The sequence below is a fragment of the Solanum stenotomum genome, chromosome 12 (genome assembly GCF_019186545.1).
Source record: "Solanum stenotomum isolate F172 chromosome 12, ASM1918654v1, whole genome shotgun sequence".
In the NCBI taxonomy this organism is placed as follows: domain Eukaryota; kingdom Viridiplantae; phylum Streptophyta; class Magnoliopsida; order Solanales; family Solanaceae; genus Solanum; species Solanum stenotomum.
The window spans coordinates 35,331,836-35,354,631 of NC_064293.1; the positions used below are offsets into that span (position 1 = coordinate 35,331,836).

The following is a 22,796-nucleotide window of genomic DNA, read 5'->3' on the forward strand; positions in this document are numbered from 1 at the left end:
TACTTACAAGAATATTATTAATTGCTTTAATTTGTTTTAGAAGTAGGAATTGTGCGAACGCAAGCCTTGCCACAAATTACAATATAGGATCGACCACTTGAGCCGATCTAATGGAGGTCAATTACCTAGGCTATCGACCTTGAGACTTTAATTTTTGGATGTCATTATAATAATGTACTCGAAATTTTTTCCAAGAAACATAAATTAAGAGTTTGAATAATTTCACTTCATCATGAAAAATATAAAAAAGTATAAATTAAATCATCCAATTATTACACTCGGGCATTTTTCAGAGAATGGGCTTCCCTCAAGTTGGGCAATTTTGTGTTTAAATGGTACATTAAGGGTTAAAATAGAACAAGGTTGAGTTGGAGTGCCAAAATGAAATTTAAGGACAAATTTAAGGGGCTGCATATGTATTTAGCCTAGTTTTTAAGTCTTTATAGTTGAAAAATAATTATTGTTCTGACTTCTGAGTTTCCGTTTATATTTTGAAAAAAAAAAAAGTATTCCATCTAACAATAGGATAAAGCTTATATCTTACCTCTAATCTAATTCAGTTAGGTCTGTATTCAGAATAGTAAATCAAAATCTCAATTCACATCTTACTTAAATCCAACATAAAATATTTCATAAAAGACAATATCCAATTAATCATCAAACACATCTACCCCACAACGAAATACTTTTTTATAACTTAAGCATAACATCAACGGTGGGACGCAGAGAATTGAACAAATTATAATACGTAGCTTGAGTTGGATGGACTGCGTCCCAGAAAATATATTCCGAAGCATTAATGCAAACAAGTGAATTTGGATTGCACAAAAGTGCAAGCTCGAAAAGCCCAGTTCCACAACAACCAGAGTAGACGTTATTAAAACCTATAAAAAAAGGTAAGATAAATACATTTATTAATTAATCAGAAAAAAATAATTTACTTAAACAAAAAAAAGAAGAATTAAATTTTGGTCACTCACCATACTTGTTGGGATTTTGTACCATGTCATATAAAGGATTGTATATATCAGCATATATTATTTTTGTTCCATAAGTATTCATATTTTTTAACATATTTTGAAGAAGCTGATTATACTCTTTTCCTACGTCGGAATATGAATCAATACATTGACGTGGTTGCAATGGGCTGCCGGCCGTCTTCATGGTGATCACCACCGGTAAACACCCCATCGGTGGTAACCCTACTATTCCGATGACTCGAGCTCCCTCAGCCATTAAATCCTAAATCAATTCAACATTGAAAATATATATACTCAGGATGAGAAAACAAGAAAATAAGTAAGAAAACTACTTACATTTTCTTTACAAAGAAAAATCATTTTTCAATGAAAGACATACTTTCCTTCGTACCAAGCATACATTTAATACAATGATATGATGCTTCATATTAAATTGATGTGGAGTGATATAATCTAGGGAGAAATACATTCTACAATCGTTAAATCCAATTTTAATAAATTTCATTTAGACAATAAAATTATAATATGTTTCAGTTGAGAATCTGAACACATGACAAAGTGTTATGTGAATTTTAACACTTTAATATGCGAGTGTAACAGACTAATGACTATTTTTATTTATCATAAGTTAATACTTGTTATAAAAATTATTTATAAGTAACTCGATTGTTAAAATATTTTTTTTATATAGTGAGTAGTATATATAGAACATAATTTATTTTTTAAAATTAGTTGAAAGAGACATTACGTACCTTGAGAAACTGTTGAGTTAGTTGTAGCAAAAACTGCTGGTAGTCAGGGAGTGTGTAAGAGTGTCTTCTCAATTGGGTGTTAAAATAATTGATAACAAAATCATTTGTGCCAGCACTTATAAGGAACATTGCTTTACTTATTAACAATTTTGTTTTTTCTTCCCCAATCTCATTTTCAACTCTAATTTTGTACTCTTTAAAATATTCTAGCTGCTGTTCCAATGGAATTACGCCCTGCCACAAATATATATATTTGTCAATATAAGTTTATGGACAAATAAAAGTCTTAAACAAATTTCGAGAATCATTTTACTCATTGTTGAATTTTCTTTGATTTTTTTGATGAATTTCGTTATTGGAATCCCTAGCTTCGTCACTGTGCAACATAACTCCTGCTATGTGTATATAATCTTACCAATGTCAAAACAGTAATTGTAGGAAAAAGAACAGCTTAATTATATTAACTGCTAAAGTTTACATTCAAAATTGTAACGCCTGGAAAATATATAGTAAAACCATATTACTACTGTTTTCTACTAGACTCATTAATGTTAAAGAAAAGCAAGAACTAATGTAAATTAAACCTGATCCGTTACATTTATTTGTTGATGCATTTAATAGACCTCACTCGAAAGCTACTTAAAATGTTCTTATTTTACTTGTCTAAAATAGATGTTTTATTTAACCTCTCCATTTTAGTAAATTGAGAAAATTTTATTGAATTTTTCTTCCCATATTATCCTTAGTATTATATAATTACATTACTAAGGTAATTTTTATAAAAAAATAAACCTCTAATTAAAAATTTATTTAAAAATGTGCGATAGAGCAATTTGCTTAAGAAAGAAAAAGCCAGTGCATGTGTGATGTGTGTATTTTGCACTAATTATTAATTTGTACTAGTACTAAATTTTGTCTTGTTTTTATGCACAATTTTGATTACGTGTTGATTACCCCCTGCTATAAATTTAAAGCTGATCATAAATCTAAGCGTTTAACTTTTATATACGGTTCGAATAACTATCAGTTGGTCATCTAAACTATTGCAATAAATTGATATAAATCTATATCGTAGAATTTTCGATACGGTCAGTATATATAAGTTCAAGTAAATCACGATAATGTAGAATTCTTTGACAGAGAGATACGCTTATTTGAGCGGTGAGAGGGTCTAAGCCAGAGCCGCCGGAGGCGAAACTAACGCCAGTCATCAGCTCCTCCAAGCTAAGTATTGGATCCAAATATGGTGGCACGAATTCTTTGAGTCCTATATATGAAGCTGTTCCATACAACACAAAAACAACATGGTTACGTTATTAAAGACAAAAGATAATAATAATAATAATAAATAAATAAAATAAAACACCAACATTTTTGTTTATTTGTTCTTTCTTTTCTTTCTTGTGACCCTTGTAAACATTTTATGTGTCACACTTTTATTTTTTAGTCTGTCCAAAATAGAATGTCACACTTATATAACTTTAAAATTCTAATTTTCTCTTCTTAATCAGAAGATTAATTTACAAGCACAATAATATGTACGTATAACTTGTTTTAAATTTGATGTCTAATCATATAAATTGAAACAAAAGAATAACAGTTAGAATAAATGTACCCATCATATCAGTGACGAGGCGGCCATTGGTGAATCTTCCTGTGGGAATGTGGTTGACAAAGTCCCTTCCATAGGGAGGAAAATTGCTCTTTGTAACAGTGGCTCTGCAGTTGTTGTTGCCAGGGTCAACTGTGGAGTCTCCAAAGACAAAGATAGCTGAAATGGTATTATTGAAGGGCTTAATTAGCACATTCTTTTTTGTTAATGGTCCAGTTTCACCTTTAATGTTACTACTGATGATGCTGATGAAAATAAGAAATAACAATATTGGAGAATATCGAAGTAACATGACATGACAAGAACATCTCATTTTTGGTCCAATCGTTGAAAGACGGTATAAAAATAAAAGAGGTGACACAAATTGGACTTTGAGTGGAATTGTGTGTAATATATACTTATTTTGTGTAGGTGTAGTAATTAAAGTGGACCTTGGTTTGGTTTTTTTTTTTTTTTTTATACCATTGATGTCTAATTAACTTTATGTTAAAAAAGTCTAAACTCATGTTAAAGTACTGCATATACAATTGGTTATAGTCAAGTCCAGTATTGGTTCTTTCGAGAAAAACTTAGCTAGTAGATGTATTACAATTAAAGAGATTTTGACATATAATAAAACTGATATTTGTGAATTTTAACCTTTTGAATTTGTATTGGAGAAAGATGATTAAACACGACATGTTCCTAGATAGAAAAATATGAAGGTCGCATTTAGTTTTCTTTATCAATGTTGTTATGTTATCATTATACTCTACCTAACTCATTTTTCAATTTTATTATTATTTATTTTTTTCCTTACATTATATTATATATTATTTATTGTTGCTATGCTTTTCTTCTCCTTAATTTTTAGCTTGACTTCTTTACATGAAAAATATCTCTTACGTCCTTTTTATTTTTGGGGGAAGTTCAAGAATAGATTCAATCAAATATGTACATTGAGGATGATATATACAAGAAATTAAATTCCCGTTTGAACATGACTATTTTTTTTTTTAAAAATATCATTATAGAAAATTATTTAAAATTGACTAGCTAAAATAAAATATAATAGACCAGATAGGTAAAAGGAGGATAGATCTTGTCATGACCTTTGCGATATTCAATCTCCCTCATTATTAATTATTCATTCTTATTTTGAATTACTCACTTTAAATACGGAAGGATAAAATTATAACTCATTTTACTTAACTAGTCAATTTTATCCCGTCGAAATTCAACCTAACACGCCCATCTACCACCAAGATGAAAAAACGATCACGATCTGTAAGTATATATAAGCAACACCAAGTAAAGAAATTACACATGAAAAGAAAATAAGGAGAAAAAAAACACTAGTACTAACGAAAGAAAGTTATAAAATGAATAGTAATAGTGAAAACATTCCTTATCAATTACTTAATATTGAACTAGTAGTATTTTATTAATCAAATACATCGAATGTTAACAGCCGCAATAGCATCTTTTCAATATTTTGCTTTGCCATTAAGTGTTAGAATTTATTTTCTCCGTTCACTTTATATTTTCACGTCCAAAATAATAATTAATATAAATATTTTATCATAATATTTATAAATATCTTATCATAATATTTATATTGATTAATATATAATTTTAAAATAAGTAATTAATATAGAGGGTAAATTAAATATAGAAAAAAAATATTATTTTACTTGATATGTTAAAGATAATAAAAAATAATAAAAAAATTATTTTAAATACTGAACAAATAAAAATGAATATTCATCGTTCCTAGGAGAAGCGTGTGGCTTGTTTTGGAGATCCCGTGTTTTATTATCTTTCTTTTGAACCAAGATGAAGAAGAGGACCAATTAAACAAAGAAGTCGGATTTTAAGGGGGCGAAATGTCGAAGTCCCACAAAAATAGGAGTAGTATTGGATAATCCATTCATTGCATGAGTTTGTATAAAATAAATTATGATTATAATTGGACAATATTGAGTACTCTCCACTAAATATATATATCTAGGATTGATGCACCTTTGGACATTAAATTCTACCTATACACATGTATCTACACGATCAATTATTTAAAAAGATAATTATTTCTTTGTTTTAATTTATTTTCTTTTTTAGTTCATTTTTTTAAAAAAAAAAAAAAAAACTTACTTGTTTTTCCAAGTAACTCTTAGTTTCAACTTCCACACATTAAAATTAAATGATATTTTAGTACATTTTACATATCTTTAATTTAAAACCACAAAATTCAAAAACCTATTTTATGTTCTTAACTCAATCTGTAAGTATATATATGAATAAAAAGTATGTTTGCGGCTCGTCTATTAAGATCCTAACAGTCAAATCATTGTATTCATTCTCACTATCTGCCAATCAAATCTATTCTAAAATGTCCGGAGATAGAGAAATAAATGAGGGATAGAAATAATGAAAAGTTTTATGGTATGTGACAAAATATTGAAAAATTAAGAGATAACCGTCAAATATACATATGAATTATCACTATTTTTGTGAGCTAATTTCATATCCAATTATTAGTTGTATCCTTTTTCTCTATTTGAACTATCACCTACTAAATATTTTATTTTTTAAATATTATTTATGTACTAAAACACACTTAATTGAGTAGATGGTAATAATCTAAGTAGGAGAACAGAACAACTAATAATTGATCTAATCAGCTTCGACGTATGTTTTAACACATAAATAGTATGATAGTTCAGATAGAAAAAAAAAGAATAATCGATAAATAAAGTGTGAAACTCAAGAAAGATAATAGCAATTTGTTTTTTTACTATTAACTTAAAAATTAAGGAAATACAATTAGAGTTCTAGTACATTGAGCAGGAATGGTTTGAAAAAGAACAGTACCTTTAAACCTTTAATGCCATGGAAAAAAAGGCAGTAGGAATAAACTTAAAAAGTTCGTTTCCCACTAAACCGCCAATTAATTTGTATTTTTTGAAGAGTATTTCGCAAGAAATGGCTTTTTTCTGGATACACAAATAAAATCGTGATAAGCCAGCAACGCAAACAAATGTCAAAGGTATCTCTAGTTCTTTGAGGTTAAGTGAGAAGAGAAAATTTTATCCACACAGAATGTTTACATCAAACTATATTAACATGATTCGGTGATTTAATGAAGTAAGAAAACATAATAATATGATTAACTATAATTTTAGTATTGTGCAAACACATATCATCCATCTATTGATTTGATATAAAAACAGTAAGTTTTCACCTCTTTTAAAGTTTTATTGGGGGCTTTTAAAACCAATTTAGGGATTCAATGTGAACATTCCTTCCTTAACTAAGAAGTTTAAGAAAATTAAATTAGATGTGGACTTATTGCGATCAAAAACGAAAAAAAATCAACTTAACAAGTTTTTTCATACTCTTCACTTGCTTGTTATCTCATTAATCATTTAGTAATAAAGCGAATTTCACAATAAATAAATATTAAAAAATAGCTTTTCCAGCAAACAACACACAAAACGATTAGTCATAACCAAAGCATTCAACAAGAAAATATTAAAAACAGTAAAGTGAACTCCTTTCTTCATGTCTAAATTCTAGTAACATCCTTGAATTTAGCTTAGTCATAATTTGTAATACAAGTATCCTACTGTCTTCCAATTCATCAATTGGATTAAACCATTTGCTGAGCTGTTATTTAATTCCTAGTCATTATTAAACAAGAAGCTAGCCTTGCACATTATATGATAAGAGTGCTATCTCTTATATTATAAATAGTCCTCAAGTTAATTTAATTTCAACAAATATTTTTTTTTTCATATGAAACATTCTTTAAAGATGCCTACTCATTTGGAAAAGAATAATCACCAACAAGATCAAGTAGCATGTGAAGAGATTCTAGAGAATGTTTGGGCAAACTTCATATCCAAGAATGATCAAAATTCTCAAAAGGTGACAAATGAATATTGTTGTGAACAATATTGGGAACAACTTCCAATTCTTGAAAGATTACCAAGCTTAGAAAGGTGGATATCAATGGGAGCTGAAAGTTGGGAAGATATTCTTGATGGTATTATTATTCCTCCCCATGACAACAAAAATTCAAACGACGAATCAACAAATAAAGATGATGAAGACGTTGTCAACGTTGAGAAGGAGGAGAAGAAGAAGATGGTAATTAATAATACGCGGCATTATAGAGGGGTAAGAAGGAGGCCATGGGGAAAATACGCGGCTGAGATAAGGGATTCATCAAGAAAAGGAGCTAGGGTTTGGCTAGGGACATTTAATACTGCTGAAGAAGCTGCTATGGCTTATGACAAGGCGGCTTTGAGAATTAGAGGTCCAAAGGCCTATTTAAATTTCCCATATGAAATTGTAGCTCAAGCCATGGGAATATCTAATTGTCCTAATGAAAAAGAATGGACCTTTTCATCATCAAGTCAATATATTTCAAGAAAAAGGGTATCAAGAGATTGGAACATGTATGAAAATTTGGATGAAATTAATCAACTGCCTAAGGAGAAGAAAATTATGAAAATCATGGAGGAGGATCTTTTGAATGACGTGGATATCCTAGAGTTTGAGGATCTTGGAAGTGATTATTTGGATAGTTTATTATCCTCTTTGTAATAGAAGAAATAATAAGTTTTAGATACAAAATATAATTAGGGGAGATTCAAGGTAAGGGAAATTAAAATTCTTGGGTATTATATATGTATAGGAATTAATTATTGGATGAATCATGATTTTTTATTAACTTATGTGCCACTTGCTTTTAATCACCACCTCTTTTATCTTTCATGTTTCATGCATATATTGAGTTGCAAAATTTTATATTATTGTCTTTCGTCTTTGTCGAACATAATTGACGGTTAGTATTTTGTATACATAGGAGTATACAGTATATATTTAAGTGGTATACTTTTGAAGTATACAATTCATATAGTTTAAAGTATACAGCAGTGTGATTCAATTATTCTTACAATTTTTATACCATTAAAGTAGTAAAATGCGAATTGCATTGCTCAAAAGTATATAATGTACATAATTGCCTTGGAGGGTAACGGAGAGAAATCGGATTCAATTTTATAAATGGATACAAACGGATAATTTACTTTGTTGGAATAATCATCAAAGTATTTCTGCTTGATTTTATAATACCACTTCCTTTTTTTGAGTGATTAATTTTCGAGGAGTCTTTTATATTTTTACTTTTTAAATTTTAAACTCCCACTTTCCCAAATTAATTAATTACACTTTAGTTTGGAAATATTATCCTAAAATCATTATTATTTTAAAAAATTAAAATTGATAATCATTTCAATTTATTTTTATCTAATAAGAGTAGCATAATGAATTATATCTTCTATTATTATTATTTTCTAATAAACATAAGAGAGATAAATCGACAACTACAATAGAACAGAGGAGTAGTAATATAATATGTTAGATATATTTATGCCTTACGCCATTACCCGTCCACCATCCCTGTGATTTTGACTTAGTTTTAAGATCTAACTCTAGATCACCAAAAAAAAAAGAAAGTCCTAATTTTTAACAAGAGAATACATTTTCTTTGGATCGCAAGATGAATTTAGAATTTAAGTTTGTAAAAACTATGCAAATCACATAGTGTAATAGACAAATTACATCTTATTCTTACTCTTTTATTAATTATAAAAAATCCTTCTTTTTTATACCTTTCGGATACATAATTATGAGGGTGGATACATTAATTTAGACACTTATGTTATCAGTTTATTGCGCTAACTAAGGACTAAAAACAAAAAATATAATTGAATCCCATAAATCAAGCGTACATTTCTTTCTTCTAACAATCAGTCGTTCACAAATAGGTAACATAACTAGGAAATTAAAATTTCAAATTGTCAAATTGTGTCTCCTTGTTCTTCCAAAAAATTGCAGAAGCTTGATTCAAAAAAATTGCAGCGAAATTTTGTGAAGATTCATAATTAATATTTTGATATTGTTAAGGCATTCGGAATATGGAAAAGTGATGTTAGGTACGAGCGATACAGAAGTAATGGAATAGTGATTGGGGAGAATATTTCATTCGTGAACCTTATTTCCGCCATTGCAGCTGAATTAAAAGATCTTATAACAAAAGGTATGTGACCAAATAATCTTGTGATACACAGATTGTATAACTTTCTTTGTTTTTTTTTGAATTTATTTGTTACTATATTTTTCATGATACATTGTTATTTGCAAATTATATTCATAATTAGGTTACATCTTATGTATTGGGTGTTGCATCGTATGTGTAAGATGTTTAGATTTGTGTATCATTGCTTGATAATTACAAAGTATCATATACGTTTGAAATACTTCTTCGTTCTTTTAATGTATCAATGAATAGAAACGGGTAATTATGATACATGGGTGTGTTTTGTATCATTTTTTTATATGTATCTAAAACATGTAAAACTGTGGTGACAGTAATAATATGTATGATAAACTAAGAATATATATGATCCATTGAGCTGAGTTATAATAATGTATCTTGAAGTGTAATTTTTTTTTTGGAATGATACAATAAACATTAAAATATATTTGGTACAATTGCAGTTATGTATTAGTGTGTTATGCAGTTCCAATGGAATCAATGTTAGACAAAAGTGATTGGTTAGTTTCGAAATGTGTTTTGGAAGAAGTTGTCTTGCCATCAAGATACAAAAGAATGTCCAGTAGATCAAGGAATAAAAGGAAGAAAATCCAGATGAAAAACTAACATCAAACACGAACTGTTGTGGCTGTGGACAAGAAGGTCACAATCGAAGAACTTGTACTTTCTTCCTGAAAGAATCTTGATCAATACTTTTTTGGAGTACTTTATTTTTCAGATCTAACAATTCTCAAATTATAACATTTCTTTCCACTGTTACAAATGTTTACATTGAAAAGTATTTTTAGCTTACTAATTTCTGATTCAATAAATTGAAATGTTACGTTTTTCAGTTCTACCTATATTTTTTTATTGTTAATTTCTGATAAAAATGAATCTGGTATACATATTGTGTATTGTTTTGTATTTGATACAAAGTTATTTTTAAAATATACATTGTGTTGGTTAAGTAATTAATGTATCTGTAATTGCTAATAAGTACTGAAAATACTATTACATTGCATTGATTTGTTTAACATAATGAATCTGATACTTAATTCTTTGAATTTTTTTGTATCGGATAATATAGTATCAAGTGTTGTGATATGTACCGGATAAGAGTTGTGATGTGTATCGGATAAGAGACATAATGTTAAAAGGTACTAAATATATTACAAATTAAGAGGATCGTAACAATTGTAAATATATAGTATTAGGTTTTGTGAGATACATCAATTTGTGATTTTGAAAACATGATAAATAATAATGTGTATCATATACATAATATATTTTTTGACAAATTTGTATTAGCTTATAATATAGTTTCAAGTGTAGTTATTTGTACCAAATTTATAAGAGACATAATGTTAAAAGGTACTTAATATATTGAAAATTAGCTAATTTGTATCAAGTATAAAAATATAGTATCAGGTGTTAATACATACAAATTTGTTATATCGAAAGTAATCGTGTATCATATACATAATAATTTTTTGGAAAATCTTGTATCTGCTAATAATATAGTATCAACTATAGTGATGTGTACTATACTTATAAGAGACAAAATTTAACAAGGTTTTAAATATATTGAAAACAAAATAAACAATTTTCAACATAAAAACTCTTCACATTTAGAAGTAGTATCTTCAAAAGGGAAGAAATACTCAAAAACACTAATTAATGTGTATTAAAAATAATAGATCATCAACAACTGTCGGTGAATCGATACATAAAAATATATTCTACATTAACAAGATCATCTTCTGTTGGTGGAGTGTAGTCATTCTTTGGCCTTGTAGGATCATCATTCTCGCTAACATATCCCGTCTTGGCCTTGTTGAGACCATACTTTCATAACAGTGTTGCATATCTTGTGCGAAGATAGTCACTTCGAAAATCTATAGATGGGATGTTGATTCATCGCTCAGAAATTCAACAAAAACAATAAAAAACATTTTACAGTCACTACAAAAGAAGATACAATATAAAAACATATCAAATGTGTAAGTAAAGAAAAATTGTTTCAATGGCTACAAACTGTCGCTTTCTTGTTGCATAATATCTTGAACAAATTTCACCTCAAACGAATGTTGTGGATCCAATAGTTCAACAGGGGAAGACATAAATTTAAAACAAAATAAATAAATATTAAAATACATGGTTCAAAATACATACCTTGGATAGTGTAGGTCGAGATATGGCAAGGGCAACCTTTCTACCTCTTTTTTGTTGTTGTTTTTCAACCTTCGCTTTTGCTGATGCAGGTTGATGCATGTACTTCCTTTTTCGCTTTTGCCTTCTCTAAACTTTGATTTGCCATTGTTAAAGGATCTTGCAACCTTTTAGATTTGTTTTTTGTCCATTTGAGATTATCAAAATCAAAGATTCGATTAGTATTAAGTGTAACTATTTTGGGTAATCCCCATGCTAAATGAAGGAGCATTCATATGTATTAGACAAAATGATGAAACAAGAAAAAACGAAGAAGAAAATTGAAGAAGATGAAAGTACCTACAAATCTGAAAGTAGTTGACTGGAGAAAGAAACCTCTTGAAATTCAAATTTTGATTAATGTGGTAACTGATTTGATTATGTGAGTGAAAAGAGAGAGAAATTGAAGGAGTAAATATAGGAGTTAGAAACGTGAGTTTGGAGTGGAAATGAAATAATGTATCCGACAGTTGGGTTTTGAGTGAAAAGAAGGAATTTTTGTATTATTTTAAAATGGTAGGGAAATATTGAGAATACCGTAACTAATGGTGTATACTTTGGTAATTTTTCCTTTAAGTTTTGTGGGTTCAATTTCTTGTGATTCTTAGTATTAAACATTTTAAAGTTATATATAGATTCATGTCTATTATTTATTACAATTTAAATAATTTTTTATATATAAATTTATGTTTTGTGTTAAAAGTAATTATAAATTCAATTAAATTCGCATCGATAATGATACATCCGATCGCGCATATAGACAAGAGGCTTGACTAACCATCTTGTTATTTATTTCTTGACAAGAAAAATGCAATATGGATCCTTCTGTAAAAGTTGGTAGGTATCTAACATAAATATTGCACACTTCATTGATTACGTATAATGTTTTTCTAGATGGGAAGACCGTTGAAATCTATAATTAGAAAAATTAGACGTGCTTAATTTGGTCCTGGTTTCTTTATACATCTACAGCATTAATTTTCTTTCTTCTCTTTATGGTAAACGTGTGACAAATATTTTTATGATTCTATTCCTATTGTTCTCGAGTAGTTTATAAAACGAAAAGTCATCAAGGTGTGCTTATTAAGTAACTTAATTTTCAAAAAAACGTTATCTTTGTTTTGGAAAGATTTATCCTTTTTGTAAAGAATATCCTTTGGCAATTACTATATATATATATATATATATATGTTGTGCCGTAATTTTCCTATCTTTAGAAAAAATCACTTTTTGAAATGTTCTAAGTATAAAACAATTTGAGAAAAATACTTAGAAAGAGTCGCCACTTAATTTTTTAAAGAAATTAAGAAAACTTATAATTTTCAAAGATTTAAACAGAAAAAATCATTTGAAAATGCCAAAGGGGGTTCGGGGTTCAATTTACACTTCGAGAAGGGTTTAAGCATTCGAAGTGTCCGCTAACATGCGGTTGACCTGCGACTTGACTAAAATATATTTGACTATTTTTTAGAAAAAATAGAATAATTTAACATAAAAAAAAATAATAATAATAATAACTTATAACATATTTGATTAAGAAAATAATTAAATAAATGACGCATTTTTTTTTCATCTTTATTTTTTAGAGGAAGGGATCCAAAATAATATATTCGACTCGAAATACAAGTAATTGGAATATTAATAAAACTAGGTTAATTATAATTTATTTAATTCATTTTAAAATAACTTAAACCTATTTAATACATTAAAGCATGAAAATCATTTCTTATTAAATGACTAAACCTTTTTTGAGAAAATGCTTTAAGTATATATATATATATATATATATATATATTTATTTTGTTTAACCTTTTTTATTATTATTATTTATCGTTATTATTAATCAATTGAAAAAAAGGTTTTGACTAACGCATTTTTTAAAGTTTATTAAAAATAAATAAAACAAAATAAAAAAAATCCTTAACTTAGAACAATTTTGAAATAAAAATTGATGATTTAAATGAAGAAAAACCCTTAAAGAACGCATCTTCAAAAATATTTAGGAAAATAATTTAACACAAAATATATATATTTTTACGATATTCGATTAACTTTGATAAACATAGTTAAATAAAGAATAATTTTTTAATTTTTTAAGAAAATAGGACCTTAATTGAAACAACTCGGTCAATTAGGATTTTAACAAAATTAGATTAGTTAAAATTTATTTACATCACTTTTTAGAAATAACAATTCGAGCCGACTTAGTAGATAAACCAAGAAATTATTTTAATCTAATTAAAGATAAGTGGAAAGTTTTGACTAAAAGTATTTAAATAAGTGTAAGAGTTGATAAAAATTAATTACATTAAAATAAACTAACATAAGGAATATGGTTCATCTTTTGGGGAATTTAATTAAATTAGATCAAAACAAATAAAAAGTTAGAGAGTTAATGTAAATAAATGAATGATAAAGGAAGATAATCCAATTTGGGCCAAAGGCCCAACCTGTCCTAAATCTATTATTTGCCAAAAATGGGCTTTGACCCATTGAGTTGACTCTGCTGTTGGCCACCTGCTGTGCACAAGGATGGGCTTTAGCCCATTTCCGCGTTCAAAAATCAGTGTATACACTGATCGTATATCATTGCATATGGGCTGTGTTTTTGCCCTTTTCCTGTATACCGAATTGTATACTAACTGTATACAACCCAATTTGACGCCTCCAACCCTCATTTTCATTTTTTTTCACATATTTGCTGCTCCAAACCTGTATATCAGTGTATAATACTGTGTATGACGTGCATACTGCCCATTTCTTGGGCTTTTGAACATTATAATCTAATTTCCAGCAGTATATTGGGTCTCCAGGACCTGTAATAGCTTTTGAATACGTAGGGGCTGACTCGAGAAGGAGGGAAAGCAAAAAATCAAGCCTTTATGGCTCAACTTGAAAATACGAGGAAGATAATTCCACCATGAACTCGAAAGGGGTTTCATATAAGAAACGAAAGAGAGAACAAAATTAGTATTTGAAATAATAAACAAACTAAAATAAAATAAAATAAAAAATGAGACATGATTTGAAGTGAAATGAGAATAACTTAAGTATTTCAAGACTCAAAGGGTCACCAAAGTCATTATTCTAAATGACATACAACTTGAGAAGACAAAAATGAACTAGCTATATATAGACACCTAAAACTTTAACAATGACAAGCAGGCTAAACAAGGAGAAAATGAAACAAAAGCAAAAAAAAAATAGAAAAAAAAACTTAACACCAAACTATTAAAGTTCTAGACATAGAGACATACATAGATATGACAATGAAAGCTGTAAGGAAATTAGCATGGGCATTATAGGATTAGATCATCTCATTTTGAACAAGTAATTAGCATTCAATAACAACTTGAAGTACAAAGGGCCTGCTAATGAGGCAGTCTGCCATACATCGAACAATAGTTAAACCCAATTATCATGAAGATTTTATAAACTAAAAGAAAAATATAGTAAGCTGATTTTTTATAATAAAAAAAAAACCATAAACATGACGAATTCGAACCGATAGAAGCTCACATGAGATCAAAGGATGCATGGAGAGATTATGCTAAGAACGCGTTGTTTAACGCAAGCAAACATGAAATTATATTCACACGATACTATAATAAACCACAGATTTCAAAGAAGTGTATTAACGTAAAAAATGGTTATTTAAAGGAGGAACAACTACAATGTTGAATAAGATTTCCGGATTTTAACTAGTAAGTAACAAACCGAGGCAGCCCATTTCGAGACCTTAAATAGTTAAAAAAAAAATAAAGAAACAGACACTTAGAGGTGATTTAGCAGTGAACCTATGACCCAAATTAAAACAAGACTAATTTGAGCTACTAACATAACATCACGGACAACACTTCAAGCTATGATTATACTCAAATATCGATATGATGCTGATGAACAAGGTAAGGATGTAAAGTGAGAAGGGCAGAAGATAATGATGCGCTACATAAATAGGGAAAGTGTGACAGAGCTTAAACCGAAACAACACTTAGCAAATAAATTCAATTAATCCTATTAAAATTTAATGAGTTGTAATCATACATACACAACAATGTAACCAACAAAGATACTGCTGAAACAAATCTAAATTTTCTAATTAAATAATCATTAATTGAATCCAAAGTGAGATTTAGAAATAATTTTTACCTCTCTCGAAGCAGCGACTGGACGACAACAAGCTTGAGAGCAATGATTCCTTTACCACGAACTTCGAATAGGATGGCAAACTAAAAAAAATCCAAGCGTCGATCCTCTCGTAGCTTAGATTCAGGAAGTTAGATACGAAATTTTCAAGCGTGTGAGTGACTATTGTCTCAGAACTAAACTCAAAAATCTCCCCCTTCTAAACCGAAAACAAAGATGGATTTTATATAGGAAAAAAATGAATTCCATTAAAGGGGAAACGGATTAAAAATTTCAATTTCAAATCCCTCTTTTTCCGGAAACAGTAGAAAGGATGGGGTGAGTATGGGCGCTGCAGGGTAGTTGGACGAGACTTCCGGATTTGTTGGGATTTGAACGTTGCTTGCCGGTGCTCGCGTGAAGAAGAAGAGTAACAGGGGCTGGGTACTGTTTTGGAGTGGGTTGAGGCGGCTGGAAGGTCTTTTTGTATTGTTATGTATGTATTTGTTGTTTGGGAGTGTATTATTGTATTGTGGCATGTATGGGTGGGCTGGGAATATTGTGGAGAAATGGGTTTGAGGAATAAAAAGGGAAATGGGCTGATTTTGGAATGGAAATAAGAATTGGACAAAATGGGCCGCCAGAATTTACAAATAGGGCCCAGGTCAGTTTATCACAAATGGCTTAGTGTGAAGTAAGGGGGAGGTTAAATTTGAATTGACAATTTAACTCATTTGATTAAAATTATAGCCAATTGAATTTAATCGGTGAATTTGATTAAAATTTAAACAAGATGAGTTAATATAAATTAATCAATGAGCTTCTTAATCTCAACGAAATAAAAAAAATAATGAATTTAATTATAAACTAATTAATTCAAATACCAAACTAATTAACTCGAAATTTTAGCTATAACTTAAAGCAAATTAATAAAATATTTAACTAAAATGTAAAATCTTTTGTGATAATTTTCAAATATTTATAAAATAGCGTGATTGCAAAAATATACATACTTATTATTAAAACGTGATAAAATTACTTTAAAAAAATTACTTGAAAGTATTTTGAATTTCATAAAATTTATTAACTCAAAACTATAACCATCCCTAATATTTAAAATATAATAATAATTATTATTTTTTGACGATTTTCGAATAATCATAAAATATACTAATTATATACATAATTATGTAAAACATGTACATCATCTAAAATTTATGAAAGGTGACAAAACTATTACAAAAAAATCTTGCAAACTATATTATTATTTTTTGGAAACTTTATAAAACTAATTATTTTAAATCGTTTGAAATTGGAGAAGCTTGAAATGATTAATTTATATTGTGGAGGGTCAAAAGTGGGTGTCAACAATATATATATATATATATATATATATATATATATATATATTAGTATTTCTTTTATTATGTGAGGAGTCTAGAAAAAGTGGAGATGAAGCTATGAGAGAAATCAACATTAACAAGCATAACAGATCAACATACTCTTTAATTTGATTTCAGTTTATATATATGTTTTCGCACTTTGAATGTGTATTAGTAGACACTTAAACTTATCTAAAATAAAACAAGTAGACATATATGTCCTATGTGGTCAATATACATCCCATATGGCGTCCTATGTGTATTATGTCACGTAGAGCCTGTGTGTTTACTTGTTCAAATTTATTTCAAAATTAAGTGATTATTTATGCACATCAAAAATTGAAAGATATAAATATCAACCTCTAAAATCAAGTTAAAGAGTATGTTTATATATTATGTCAATATTATCATATTAAAAGTATAACTTAGTCTCTATTCTTAAAACAATTTTTTTTAACTCAAAAAAATAATACATTTATTTTTTATATGGCGGTTACATTGGGGAATCAAGAGTCAACTTTAGATAATTACAAAGTCAATAGGCAGATATTGCATCTCAATCCTTTCTTTATATTCAAGACAATTGTGTCTTTTGATTGCTGAGCAATATGCAAAGTGCTCTCACCAAATTTTGTCTTTTCTCCATTATACAAATATAGACAGATCTAGCCTTTAAAGTATGAGCTCGGAAAAATTCATTAATTTTTATTCATATATTTACATTTAAAAATTTACAAAGTATTTATAAATTATTAATTATAAATGCATTTATTATTTTATAGTATTAATTATTGAAAAATATTTTATTATTATAAAAATTTATAAACTTTAAAATCAGAGCTAATATAAGTCCGAGTGTTATTATCATTACAGATGGGACTTTGGGATTGTGAGGTGCTTGGCCGGTTAAGATAAGTCGTTTATAATTCAACTGATCTAACTTTAAAATTATTTTCACTTATTTGTTTATCCTTATATTTATATAATTACCGAATTAGATAGAAAAGTTTTTCCTTTTATTTATCATGAGTAATATATCAAATTATCCATCAAACCGGAAAAAATATTTGGTTATACATATAATATTTCGTTTGATTTGAATTTTGAGAAGAAAAAAAAATTAGAAAATAGAATGTGTATATTACAACCTATAAACATACTAAGTATCCTAAGCAATCTTTTTACACAAGATTATAGCGTGCATCGCTGCAAACAATTCAAAAAAGGAAATAAGAGAAAAGAGAAGCCCATAATATAAGTACAACAGCGAAATTTTAGTAGTTCAGTTGATTCGTACACCTGAATACATAGATAAAGATATTCCCTACGTGTCAACACATTATTCGCTTAGAGCGCCAAGAAATTCTCCATGCACAGCTCTGTTTTAACATCTTGAGAAAACTCATTGGAAATTTTTGATTCAAATGCATCACTCGTTCCACTTGAAACTTCCTTCGAACTTGAATTTGAATTATTAGTGGTAGTGTAACTATTTGAGCACAAAGTTAATTTTTCTACTGAAACAGAGGCAGTCACTATTTCAGATGGAAAATTAAGTAGTGCCTTAGCACCTCGCATTCTAAAAGCCGCCCTATCATAAGCTAACGCAGCTTCTTCAGCAGTTTCAAACGTACCTAGCCATACTCTCGCACCGTGTCTAGCCGAATCGCGAATTTCGGCAGCGTATTTTCCCCACGGACGACGTCGTACGCCTCTGTATTTCTTGCCTATGCACTGTGACGGACGAAGATTATTAGTATTTCTTGGAAGTAACTGATTTCTTTGAGGTAAATAAGGGATGTTTAGAGCATTAGCTTCATTAAGAACTTCATATAATACCATCTCTTGAGAGTCATTCTCATTAAGAGGTAGATCACTTTGAGGAGTTGGAACCATAGCTATAATTAGAAGGGATTTTGGTTAATTTGTTGGGGAAAATGTTTAGTTTTATGAGGTATTTAACATAAAGGGATACTAGAAAAGTAATCGTTTAATCGTGGGATTTTTATGAATTTTATTTATCTCGTGGAGAAAGAGGAAAGTATGAGGAAACAAGTGAAAAATTGTGCAAGTCTTTTTCAATTTATACAATATATATTATATGGTTGGTGTCTTGATGGGATATGACATGGTTTAATTAATTACCCCTTGTTTGCGTTGATATTTCAAGTTTAGTTAATTGTGTACATGTACAATGATGTATACTTGGTTTTATTTAAGAGAACTGTCAAACAATATTTTCCAGAGTATTGATGCCTTTTATTAAAAAAAAGGTTGGACGTAATTTGACCATCTTTAGAATAATTAAAGGGAAGTTGTTGCCCGTGGAAGACGCCTTTTTTGAGGTGGATATTAGTGGTGAAAACGTCGTTTTCAGTTACATATAGCTCAAAATGATACGAGGTTTGAAATACATTTATTTTATACGAGATTCGGATCATAGTTATTAAATTGAGTTGAGTTTGTAACTGACACTTTAACTTTGCCCTTGATTATAATTTTATGTGCATGCTAATCTTCAAAAGAACAAAAATATGCTTAGTTGTAGTCATTCGAGAAAAGGCACAAAATAGTCGCTTATCTTTGGGTTAAGACTCAAAGTTATCCTTCACTTTTCACATGAAGCACTAATAGTCCCTCGTGTTTGCAATATTGGTGCACTTTTGGTCCTCCTTCAAATTTTTGCCTATTTTTTAACATTAATTTTGTCCACTATTATATGTAAGGAATGTCCAATTTTTTTTTATATATATATATTTAGTAGAAATAATAACTTTATGTAAGAGAAGGTGAGAAGTAGAACACTTTGTTCTGTTGAGTAGAAATATTATGCAGTTAATCTAAGAACATCTTAACATATGACGTTGGAAGAAAAGAAAATTTTGTACTATTGCACGTGAAATCGTCGTGATGAACCTCTCGACTTTACTTGCAATACGGTTTCTACTAAGCAAAACAATGTGTTTTTCTTCTCACATTCTCTCACATGGAGTTATTATTTTCACTAAATATATAAAATGACAATTGAACATTCCATACATAAATTATGATTAAAATCAATGTTAAAAATAGAAAAAATTTGGAGGAGGACCAAAAATGCACCAATTAATATTGCAAACATGAGGGACTATTAATGCTACATGTGAAAACTAAATGATGACTTTAAATTTTAACCCAAAGATGAGGGACTATTTTGGGCCTTTTCTCTAGTCATTCAATGAAATAAGAAAAGATAGTACTCCTAATAAACAAGATGAGATATATAATGCTCTTTGAAGAAATTAGATCCAAGTCATCCATGTGTTGGTCAATTGAGATCATATAAATAATTTTTTGTTTTAAATTAATAACTAAAAGACACAATAGTTAAGGACTCCTTCAATATTGTACATTGCACTAACTTTTTATAGAGTATGATTCTTTATTATAGTTCGTGTTTACATACATATGATTAAACTTATACTGTTGAATTAATAAAACAAATTCAATAATCTGCAAATGGTATGTTTGATTAGATTCTTCACTCTTGATAGCAAAAGGGGGATATTTACAATTCAATGCGATTAGAGTGGCACATATTCGTTATTTGACCCAATAGAAGAAACTTCCACAAAGGATGAGCAAGATGACTCACATTTGACGTTCTAGAGACTACACATCGATGTGACTTCACTGGGTTCGTAAGGCTTTCCTTGGTCTATTTAGTGGGCCAATAAAAGGATCTAATTTTCCAAGACATTTTGTTTTACAATTGACTTTAATATAGAGTCTAGTATTTAACAAACAAGGTTCATGAATCATGAATTATCAATAAATTAAAAAAAAAAAAGTGATAATTTAGACTTTTATTTGCTTGACTTCTTGTCGTAAGAATTGGATCTAACATCTACCCATTTGTTCATCTATATAATGATAATTATTACTCCATCTGTTTCAATGCTTTTTATTTTTGTGGTTTTAAACATGCTATGTGGAAAATTAAAAATTTAAGAGTTGCTAAAAAAAAGAATTGAGTACTTTTTTTGTAACGAACTAAAAAAAAAACGACTGAGTGAGTAATTTAGATGAAGAACAATCTTATTTTCACATGGTTTTAAACAATGATATCGACATTCAAATGACTAATTTAATTTTTTGAAATGATGGGTATTCAATTTGATATTATACTATAGGATAAGAATTTTATAAAAACAATAGTCTTTGGCTGCGAATATTATATATATATATATATATATATATTTTAAACAACGATATCGACACTCAAATGACTAATTTAATTTTTTGAAATGATGGGCATTCAATTTGATATTATACTATAGGATAAGAATTTTATAAAAACAATAGTCTTTGGTAGGGTTGTACAAAATTGAACCGAAAATCGAATCAAACCACAAATCGAGTCAAATCGAAAAAAAAAACCGACTAGTGGTTTGGTATTGAAAAAAAAAACCCGCCTATATTTGGGTTGGTTTGGTTTTAACTAAAAAAAACCAACCCGACATTATATATTTAATTTTAAAATTTTATTTTATACATAAAAAAATTTACTTTGATATAATTTTAAAATATTTCTTATACTATTTCATAGTTTTTATCTTTTAATAAATTATTTCAAGTTTAAAACTTAGAATTTGGAATGGTCCAATAAAGATTATAGTTCATAGATGTTGATAATTATAATAAAACTTAAATTAAAATCAAATTAATACTAATGCAAAAAGAAAATCAATTCAACACTAAGAATGACAATAATATTGAATTTTTATTCTTTAGTTTTACATTGGTTTAGACAATTAAAATACATAATCTAATTTTAATTTTTCTTAAATATTTAGTAATGTAACTAATACTTATTAAACTTATTTTAGCATGATTTAGTACTTTCAAATTATGATCATTTTCATTATGACTTTGCAATATTTATTTTATATGATGATTTCATTATTATTTTTTATTGAATATTTTAGTGTCATCAGTACTCATCTCATATTTTGTGTTATTTTCTTAAGAAACAACTTAGATAATAGTATTTTGGTTGGACTAAAGAAATATTTGGAGCACAAGTTAATTATATGTTTGTATGCAAACTTTACCGAAAAAATCCGAGGTTTATTAATTTGGTTTGATTTATAAATTTTAAAATTCGACACAATGATTTGGTTTGGTATTTGAAAAACCCGAACCAACCCGAGGTTGAAAAACCCGAAAAAATCGGAATTTTATTAGTTTGGTTTGGTTTATAAATTTAAATTTTTTACACAAATGGTTTGGTTTGATATTTGAAAAATCCGAACCAACCCGGTCATGTACACCCCTAGTCTTTGGCTGCGAATTATATATATATATATATATATATAATTGTGTTTTCTGCTGTGGATTATTTGCAAGACTCGCTATAACAAAAATAACTTTTAACGGCAATAAATATAGACATTAATAAAGAGTGCTAAAGTCTTTACCGACATTAATTAAGTGCCATTAAAACCAATCTCGCTAAAGACTTTAGGGACATAAACAAAGAGTGCTAATTACCACTAAAAATATATATTTAGCGACAATTAAAAATTAATTGCCTTGCAACATATAACATTAGGCATACCCTCTTAACATAAACATGGTGGAAAATTTGAACCCAAAAGGCACGACACATCA

At 28.4% G+C, this 22,796-nt stretch overlaps 3 protein-coding genes across 3 annotated transcripts; 1 reads left to right on the forward strand and 2 right to left on the reverse strand.

Annotated features, from left to right (window-relative positions):
- Nucleotides 1-690: 690 nt before the first annotated feature.
- LOC125849146 (GDSL esterase/lipase At5g45960) lies at nt 691-3,657 on the reverse strand. Its single transcript, XM_049529170.1, has 5 exons — nt 3,348-3,657; nt 2,881-3,011; nt 1,733-1,966; nt 981-1,242; nt 691-884 (listed from the first exon to the last, which is right to left on the reverse strand). The coding sequence occupies exons 1-5, from the start codon at nt 3,655-3,657 to the stop codon at nt 691-693; spliced, it is 1,131 nt and encodes a 376-aa protein (XP_049385127.1).
- Nucleotides 3,658-7,118: 3,461 nt separating this feature from the next.
- LOC125848859 (ethylene-response factor C3) lies at nt 7,119-7,966 on the forward strand. Its single transcript, XM_049528803.1, has one exon. It carries the CDS (start codon nt 7,119-7,121, stop codon nt 7,929-7,931), a length of 813 nt encoding a protein of 270 aa, XP_049384760.1. The 3' UTR covers nt 7,932-7,966.
- A 10,298-nt stretch (nt 7,967-18,264) lies between these two features.
- Nucleotides 18,265-19,165, reverse strand: LOC125848163 (pathogenesis-related genes transcriptional activator PTI5). Its single transcript, XM_049527981.1, has one exon. It carries the CDS (start codon nt 19,038-19,040, stop codon nt 18,492-18,494), a length of 549 nt encoding a protein of 182 aa, XP_049383938.1. The 5' UTR covers nt 19,041-19,165; the 3' UTR covers nt 18,265-18,491.
- Between the last annotated feature and the right edge of the window lie 3,631 nt (nt 19,166-22,796).

What these genes read in the sequence shown, in the direction of transcription:
- LOC125849146 (XM_049529170.1), bottom strand. Translation starts at nt 3,657, where the DNA reads ATGAGATGTTCTTGTCATGTCATGTTACTTCGATATTCTCCAATATTG. An exon ending in CCTCGTCACTGATATGATGG is followed by an intron (nt 3,012 to 3,347) that starts GTACATTTATTC and finishes TGTATGGAACAG; the next exon opens with CTTCATATATAGGACTCAAA. An exon ending in ACAAAATCCCAACAAGTATG is followed by an intron (nt 885 to 980) that starts GTGAGTGACCAA and finishes CTTTTTTTATAG; the next exon opens with GTTTTAATAACGTCTACTCT.
- LOC125848859 (XM_049528803.1), top strand. Translation starts at nt 7,119, where the DNA reads ATGAAACATTCTTTAAAGATGCCTACTCATTTGGAAAAGAATAATCAC.
- LOC125848163 (XM_049527981.1), bottom strand. Translation starts at nt 19,040, where the DNA reads ATGGTTCCAACTCCTCAAAGTGATCTACCTCTTAATGAGAATGACTCT.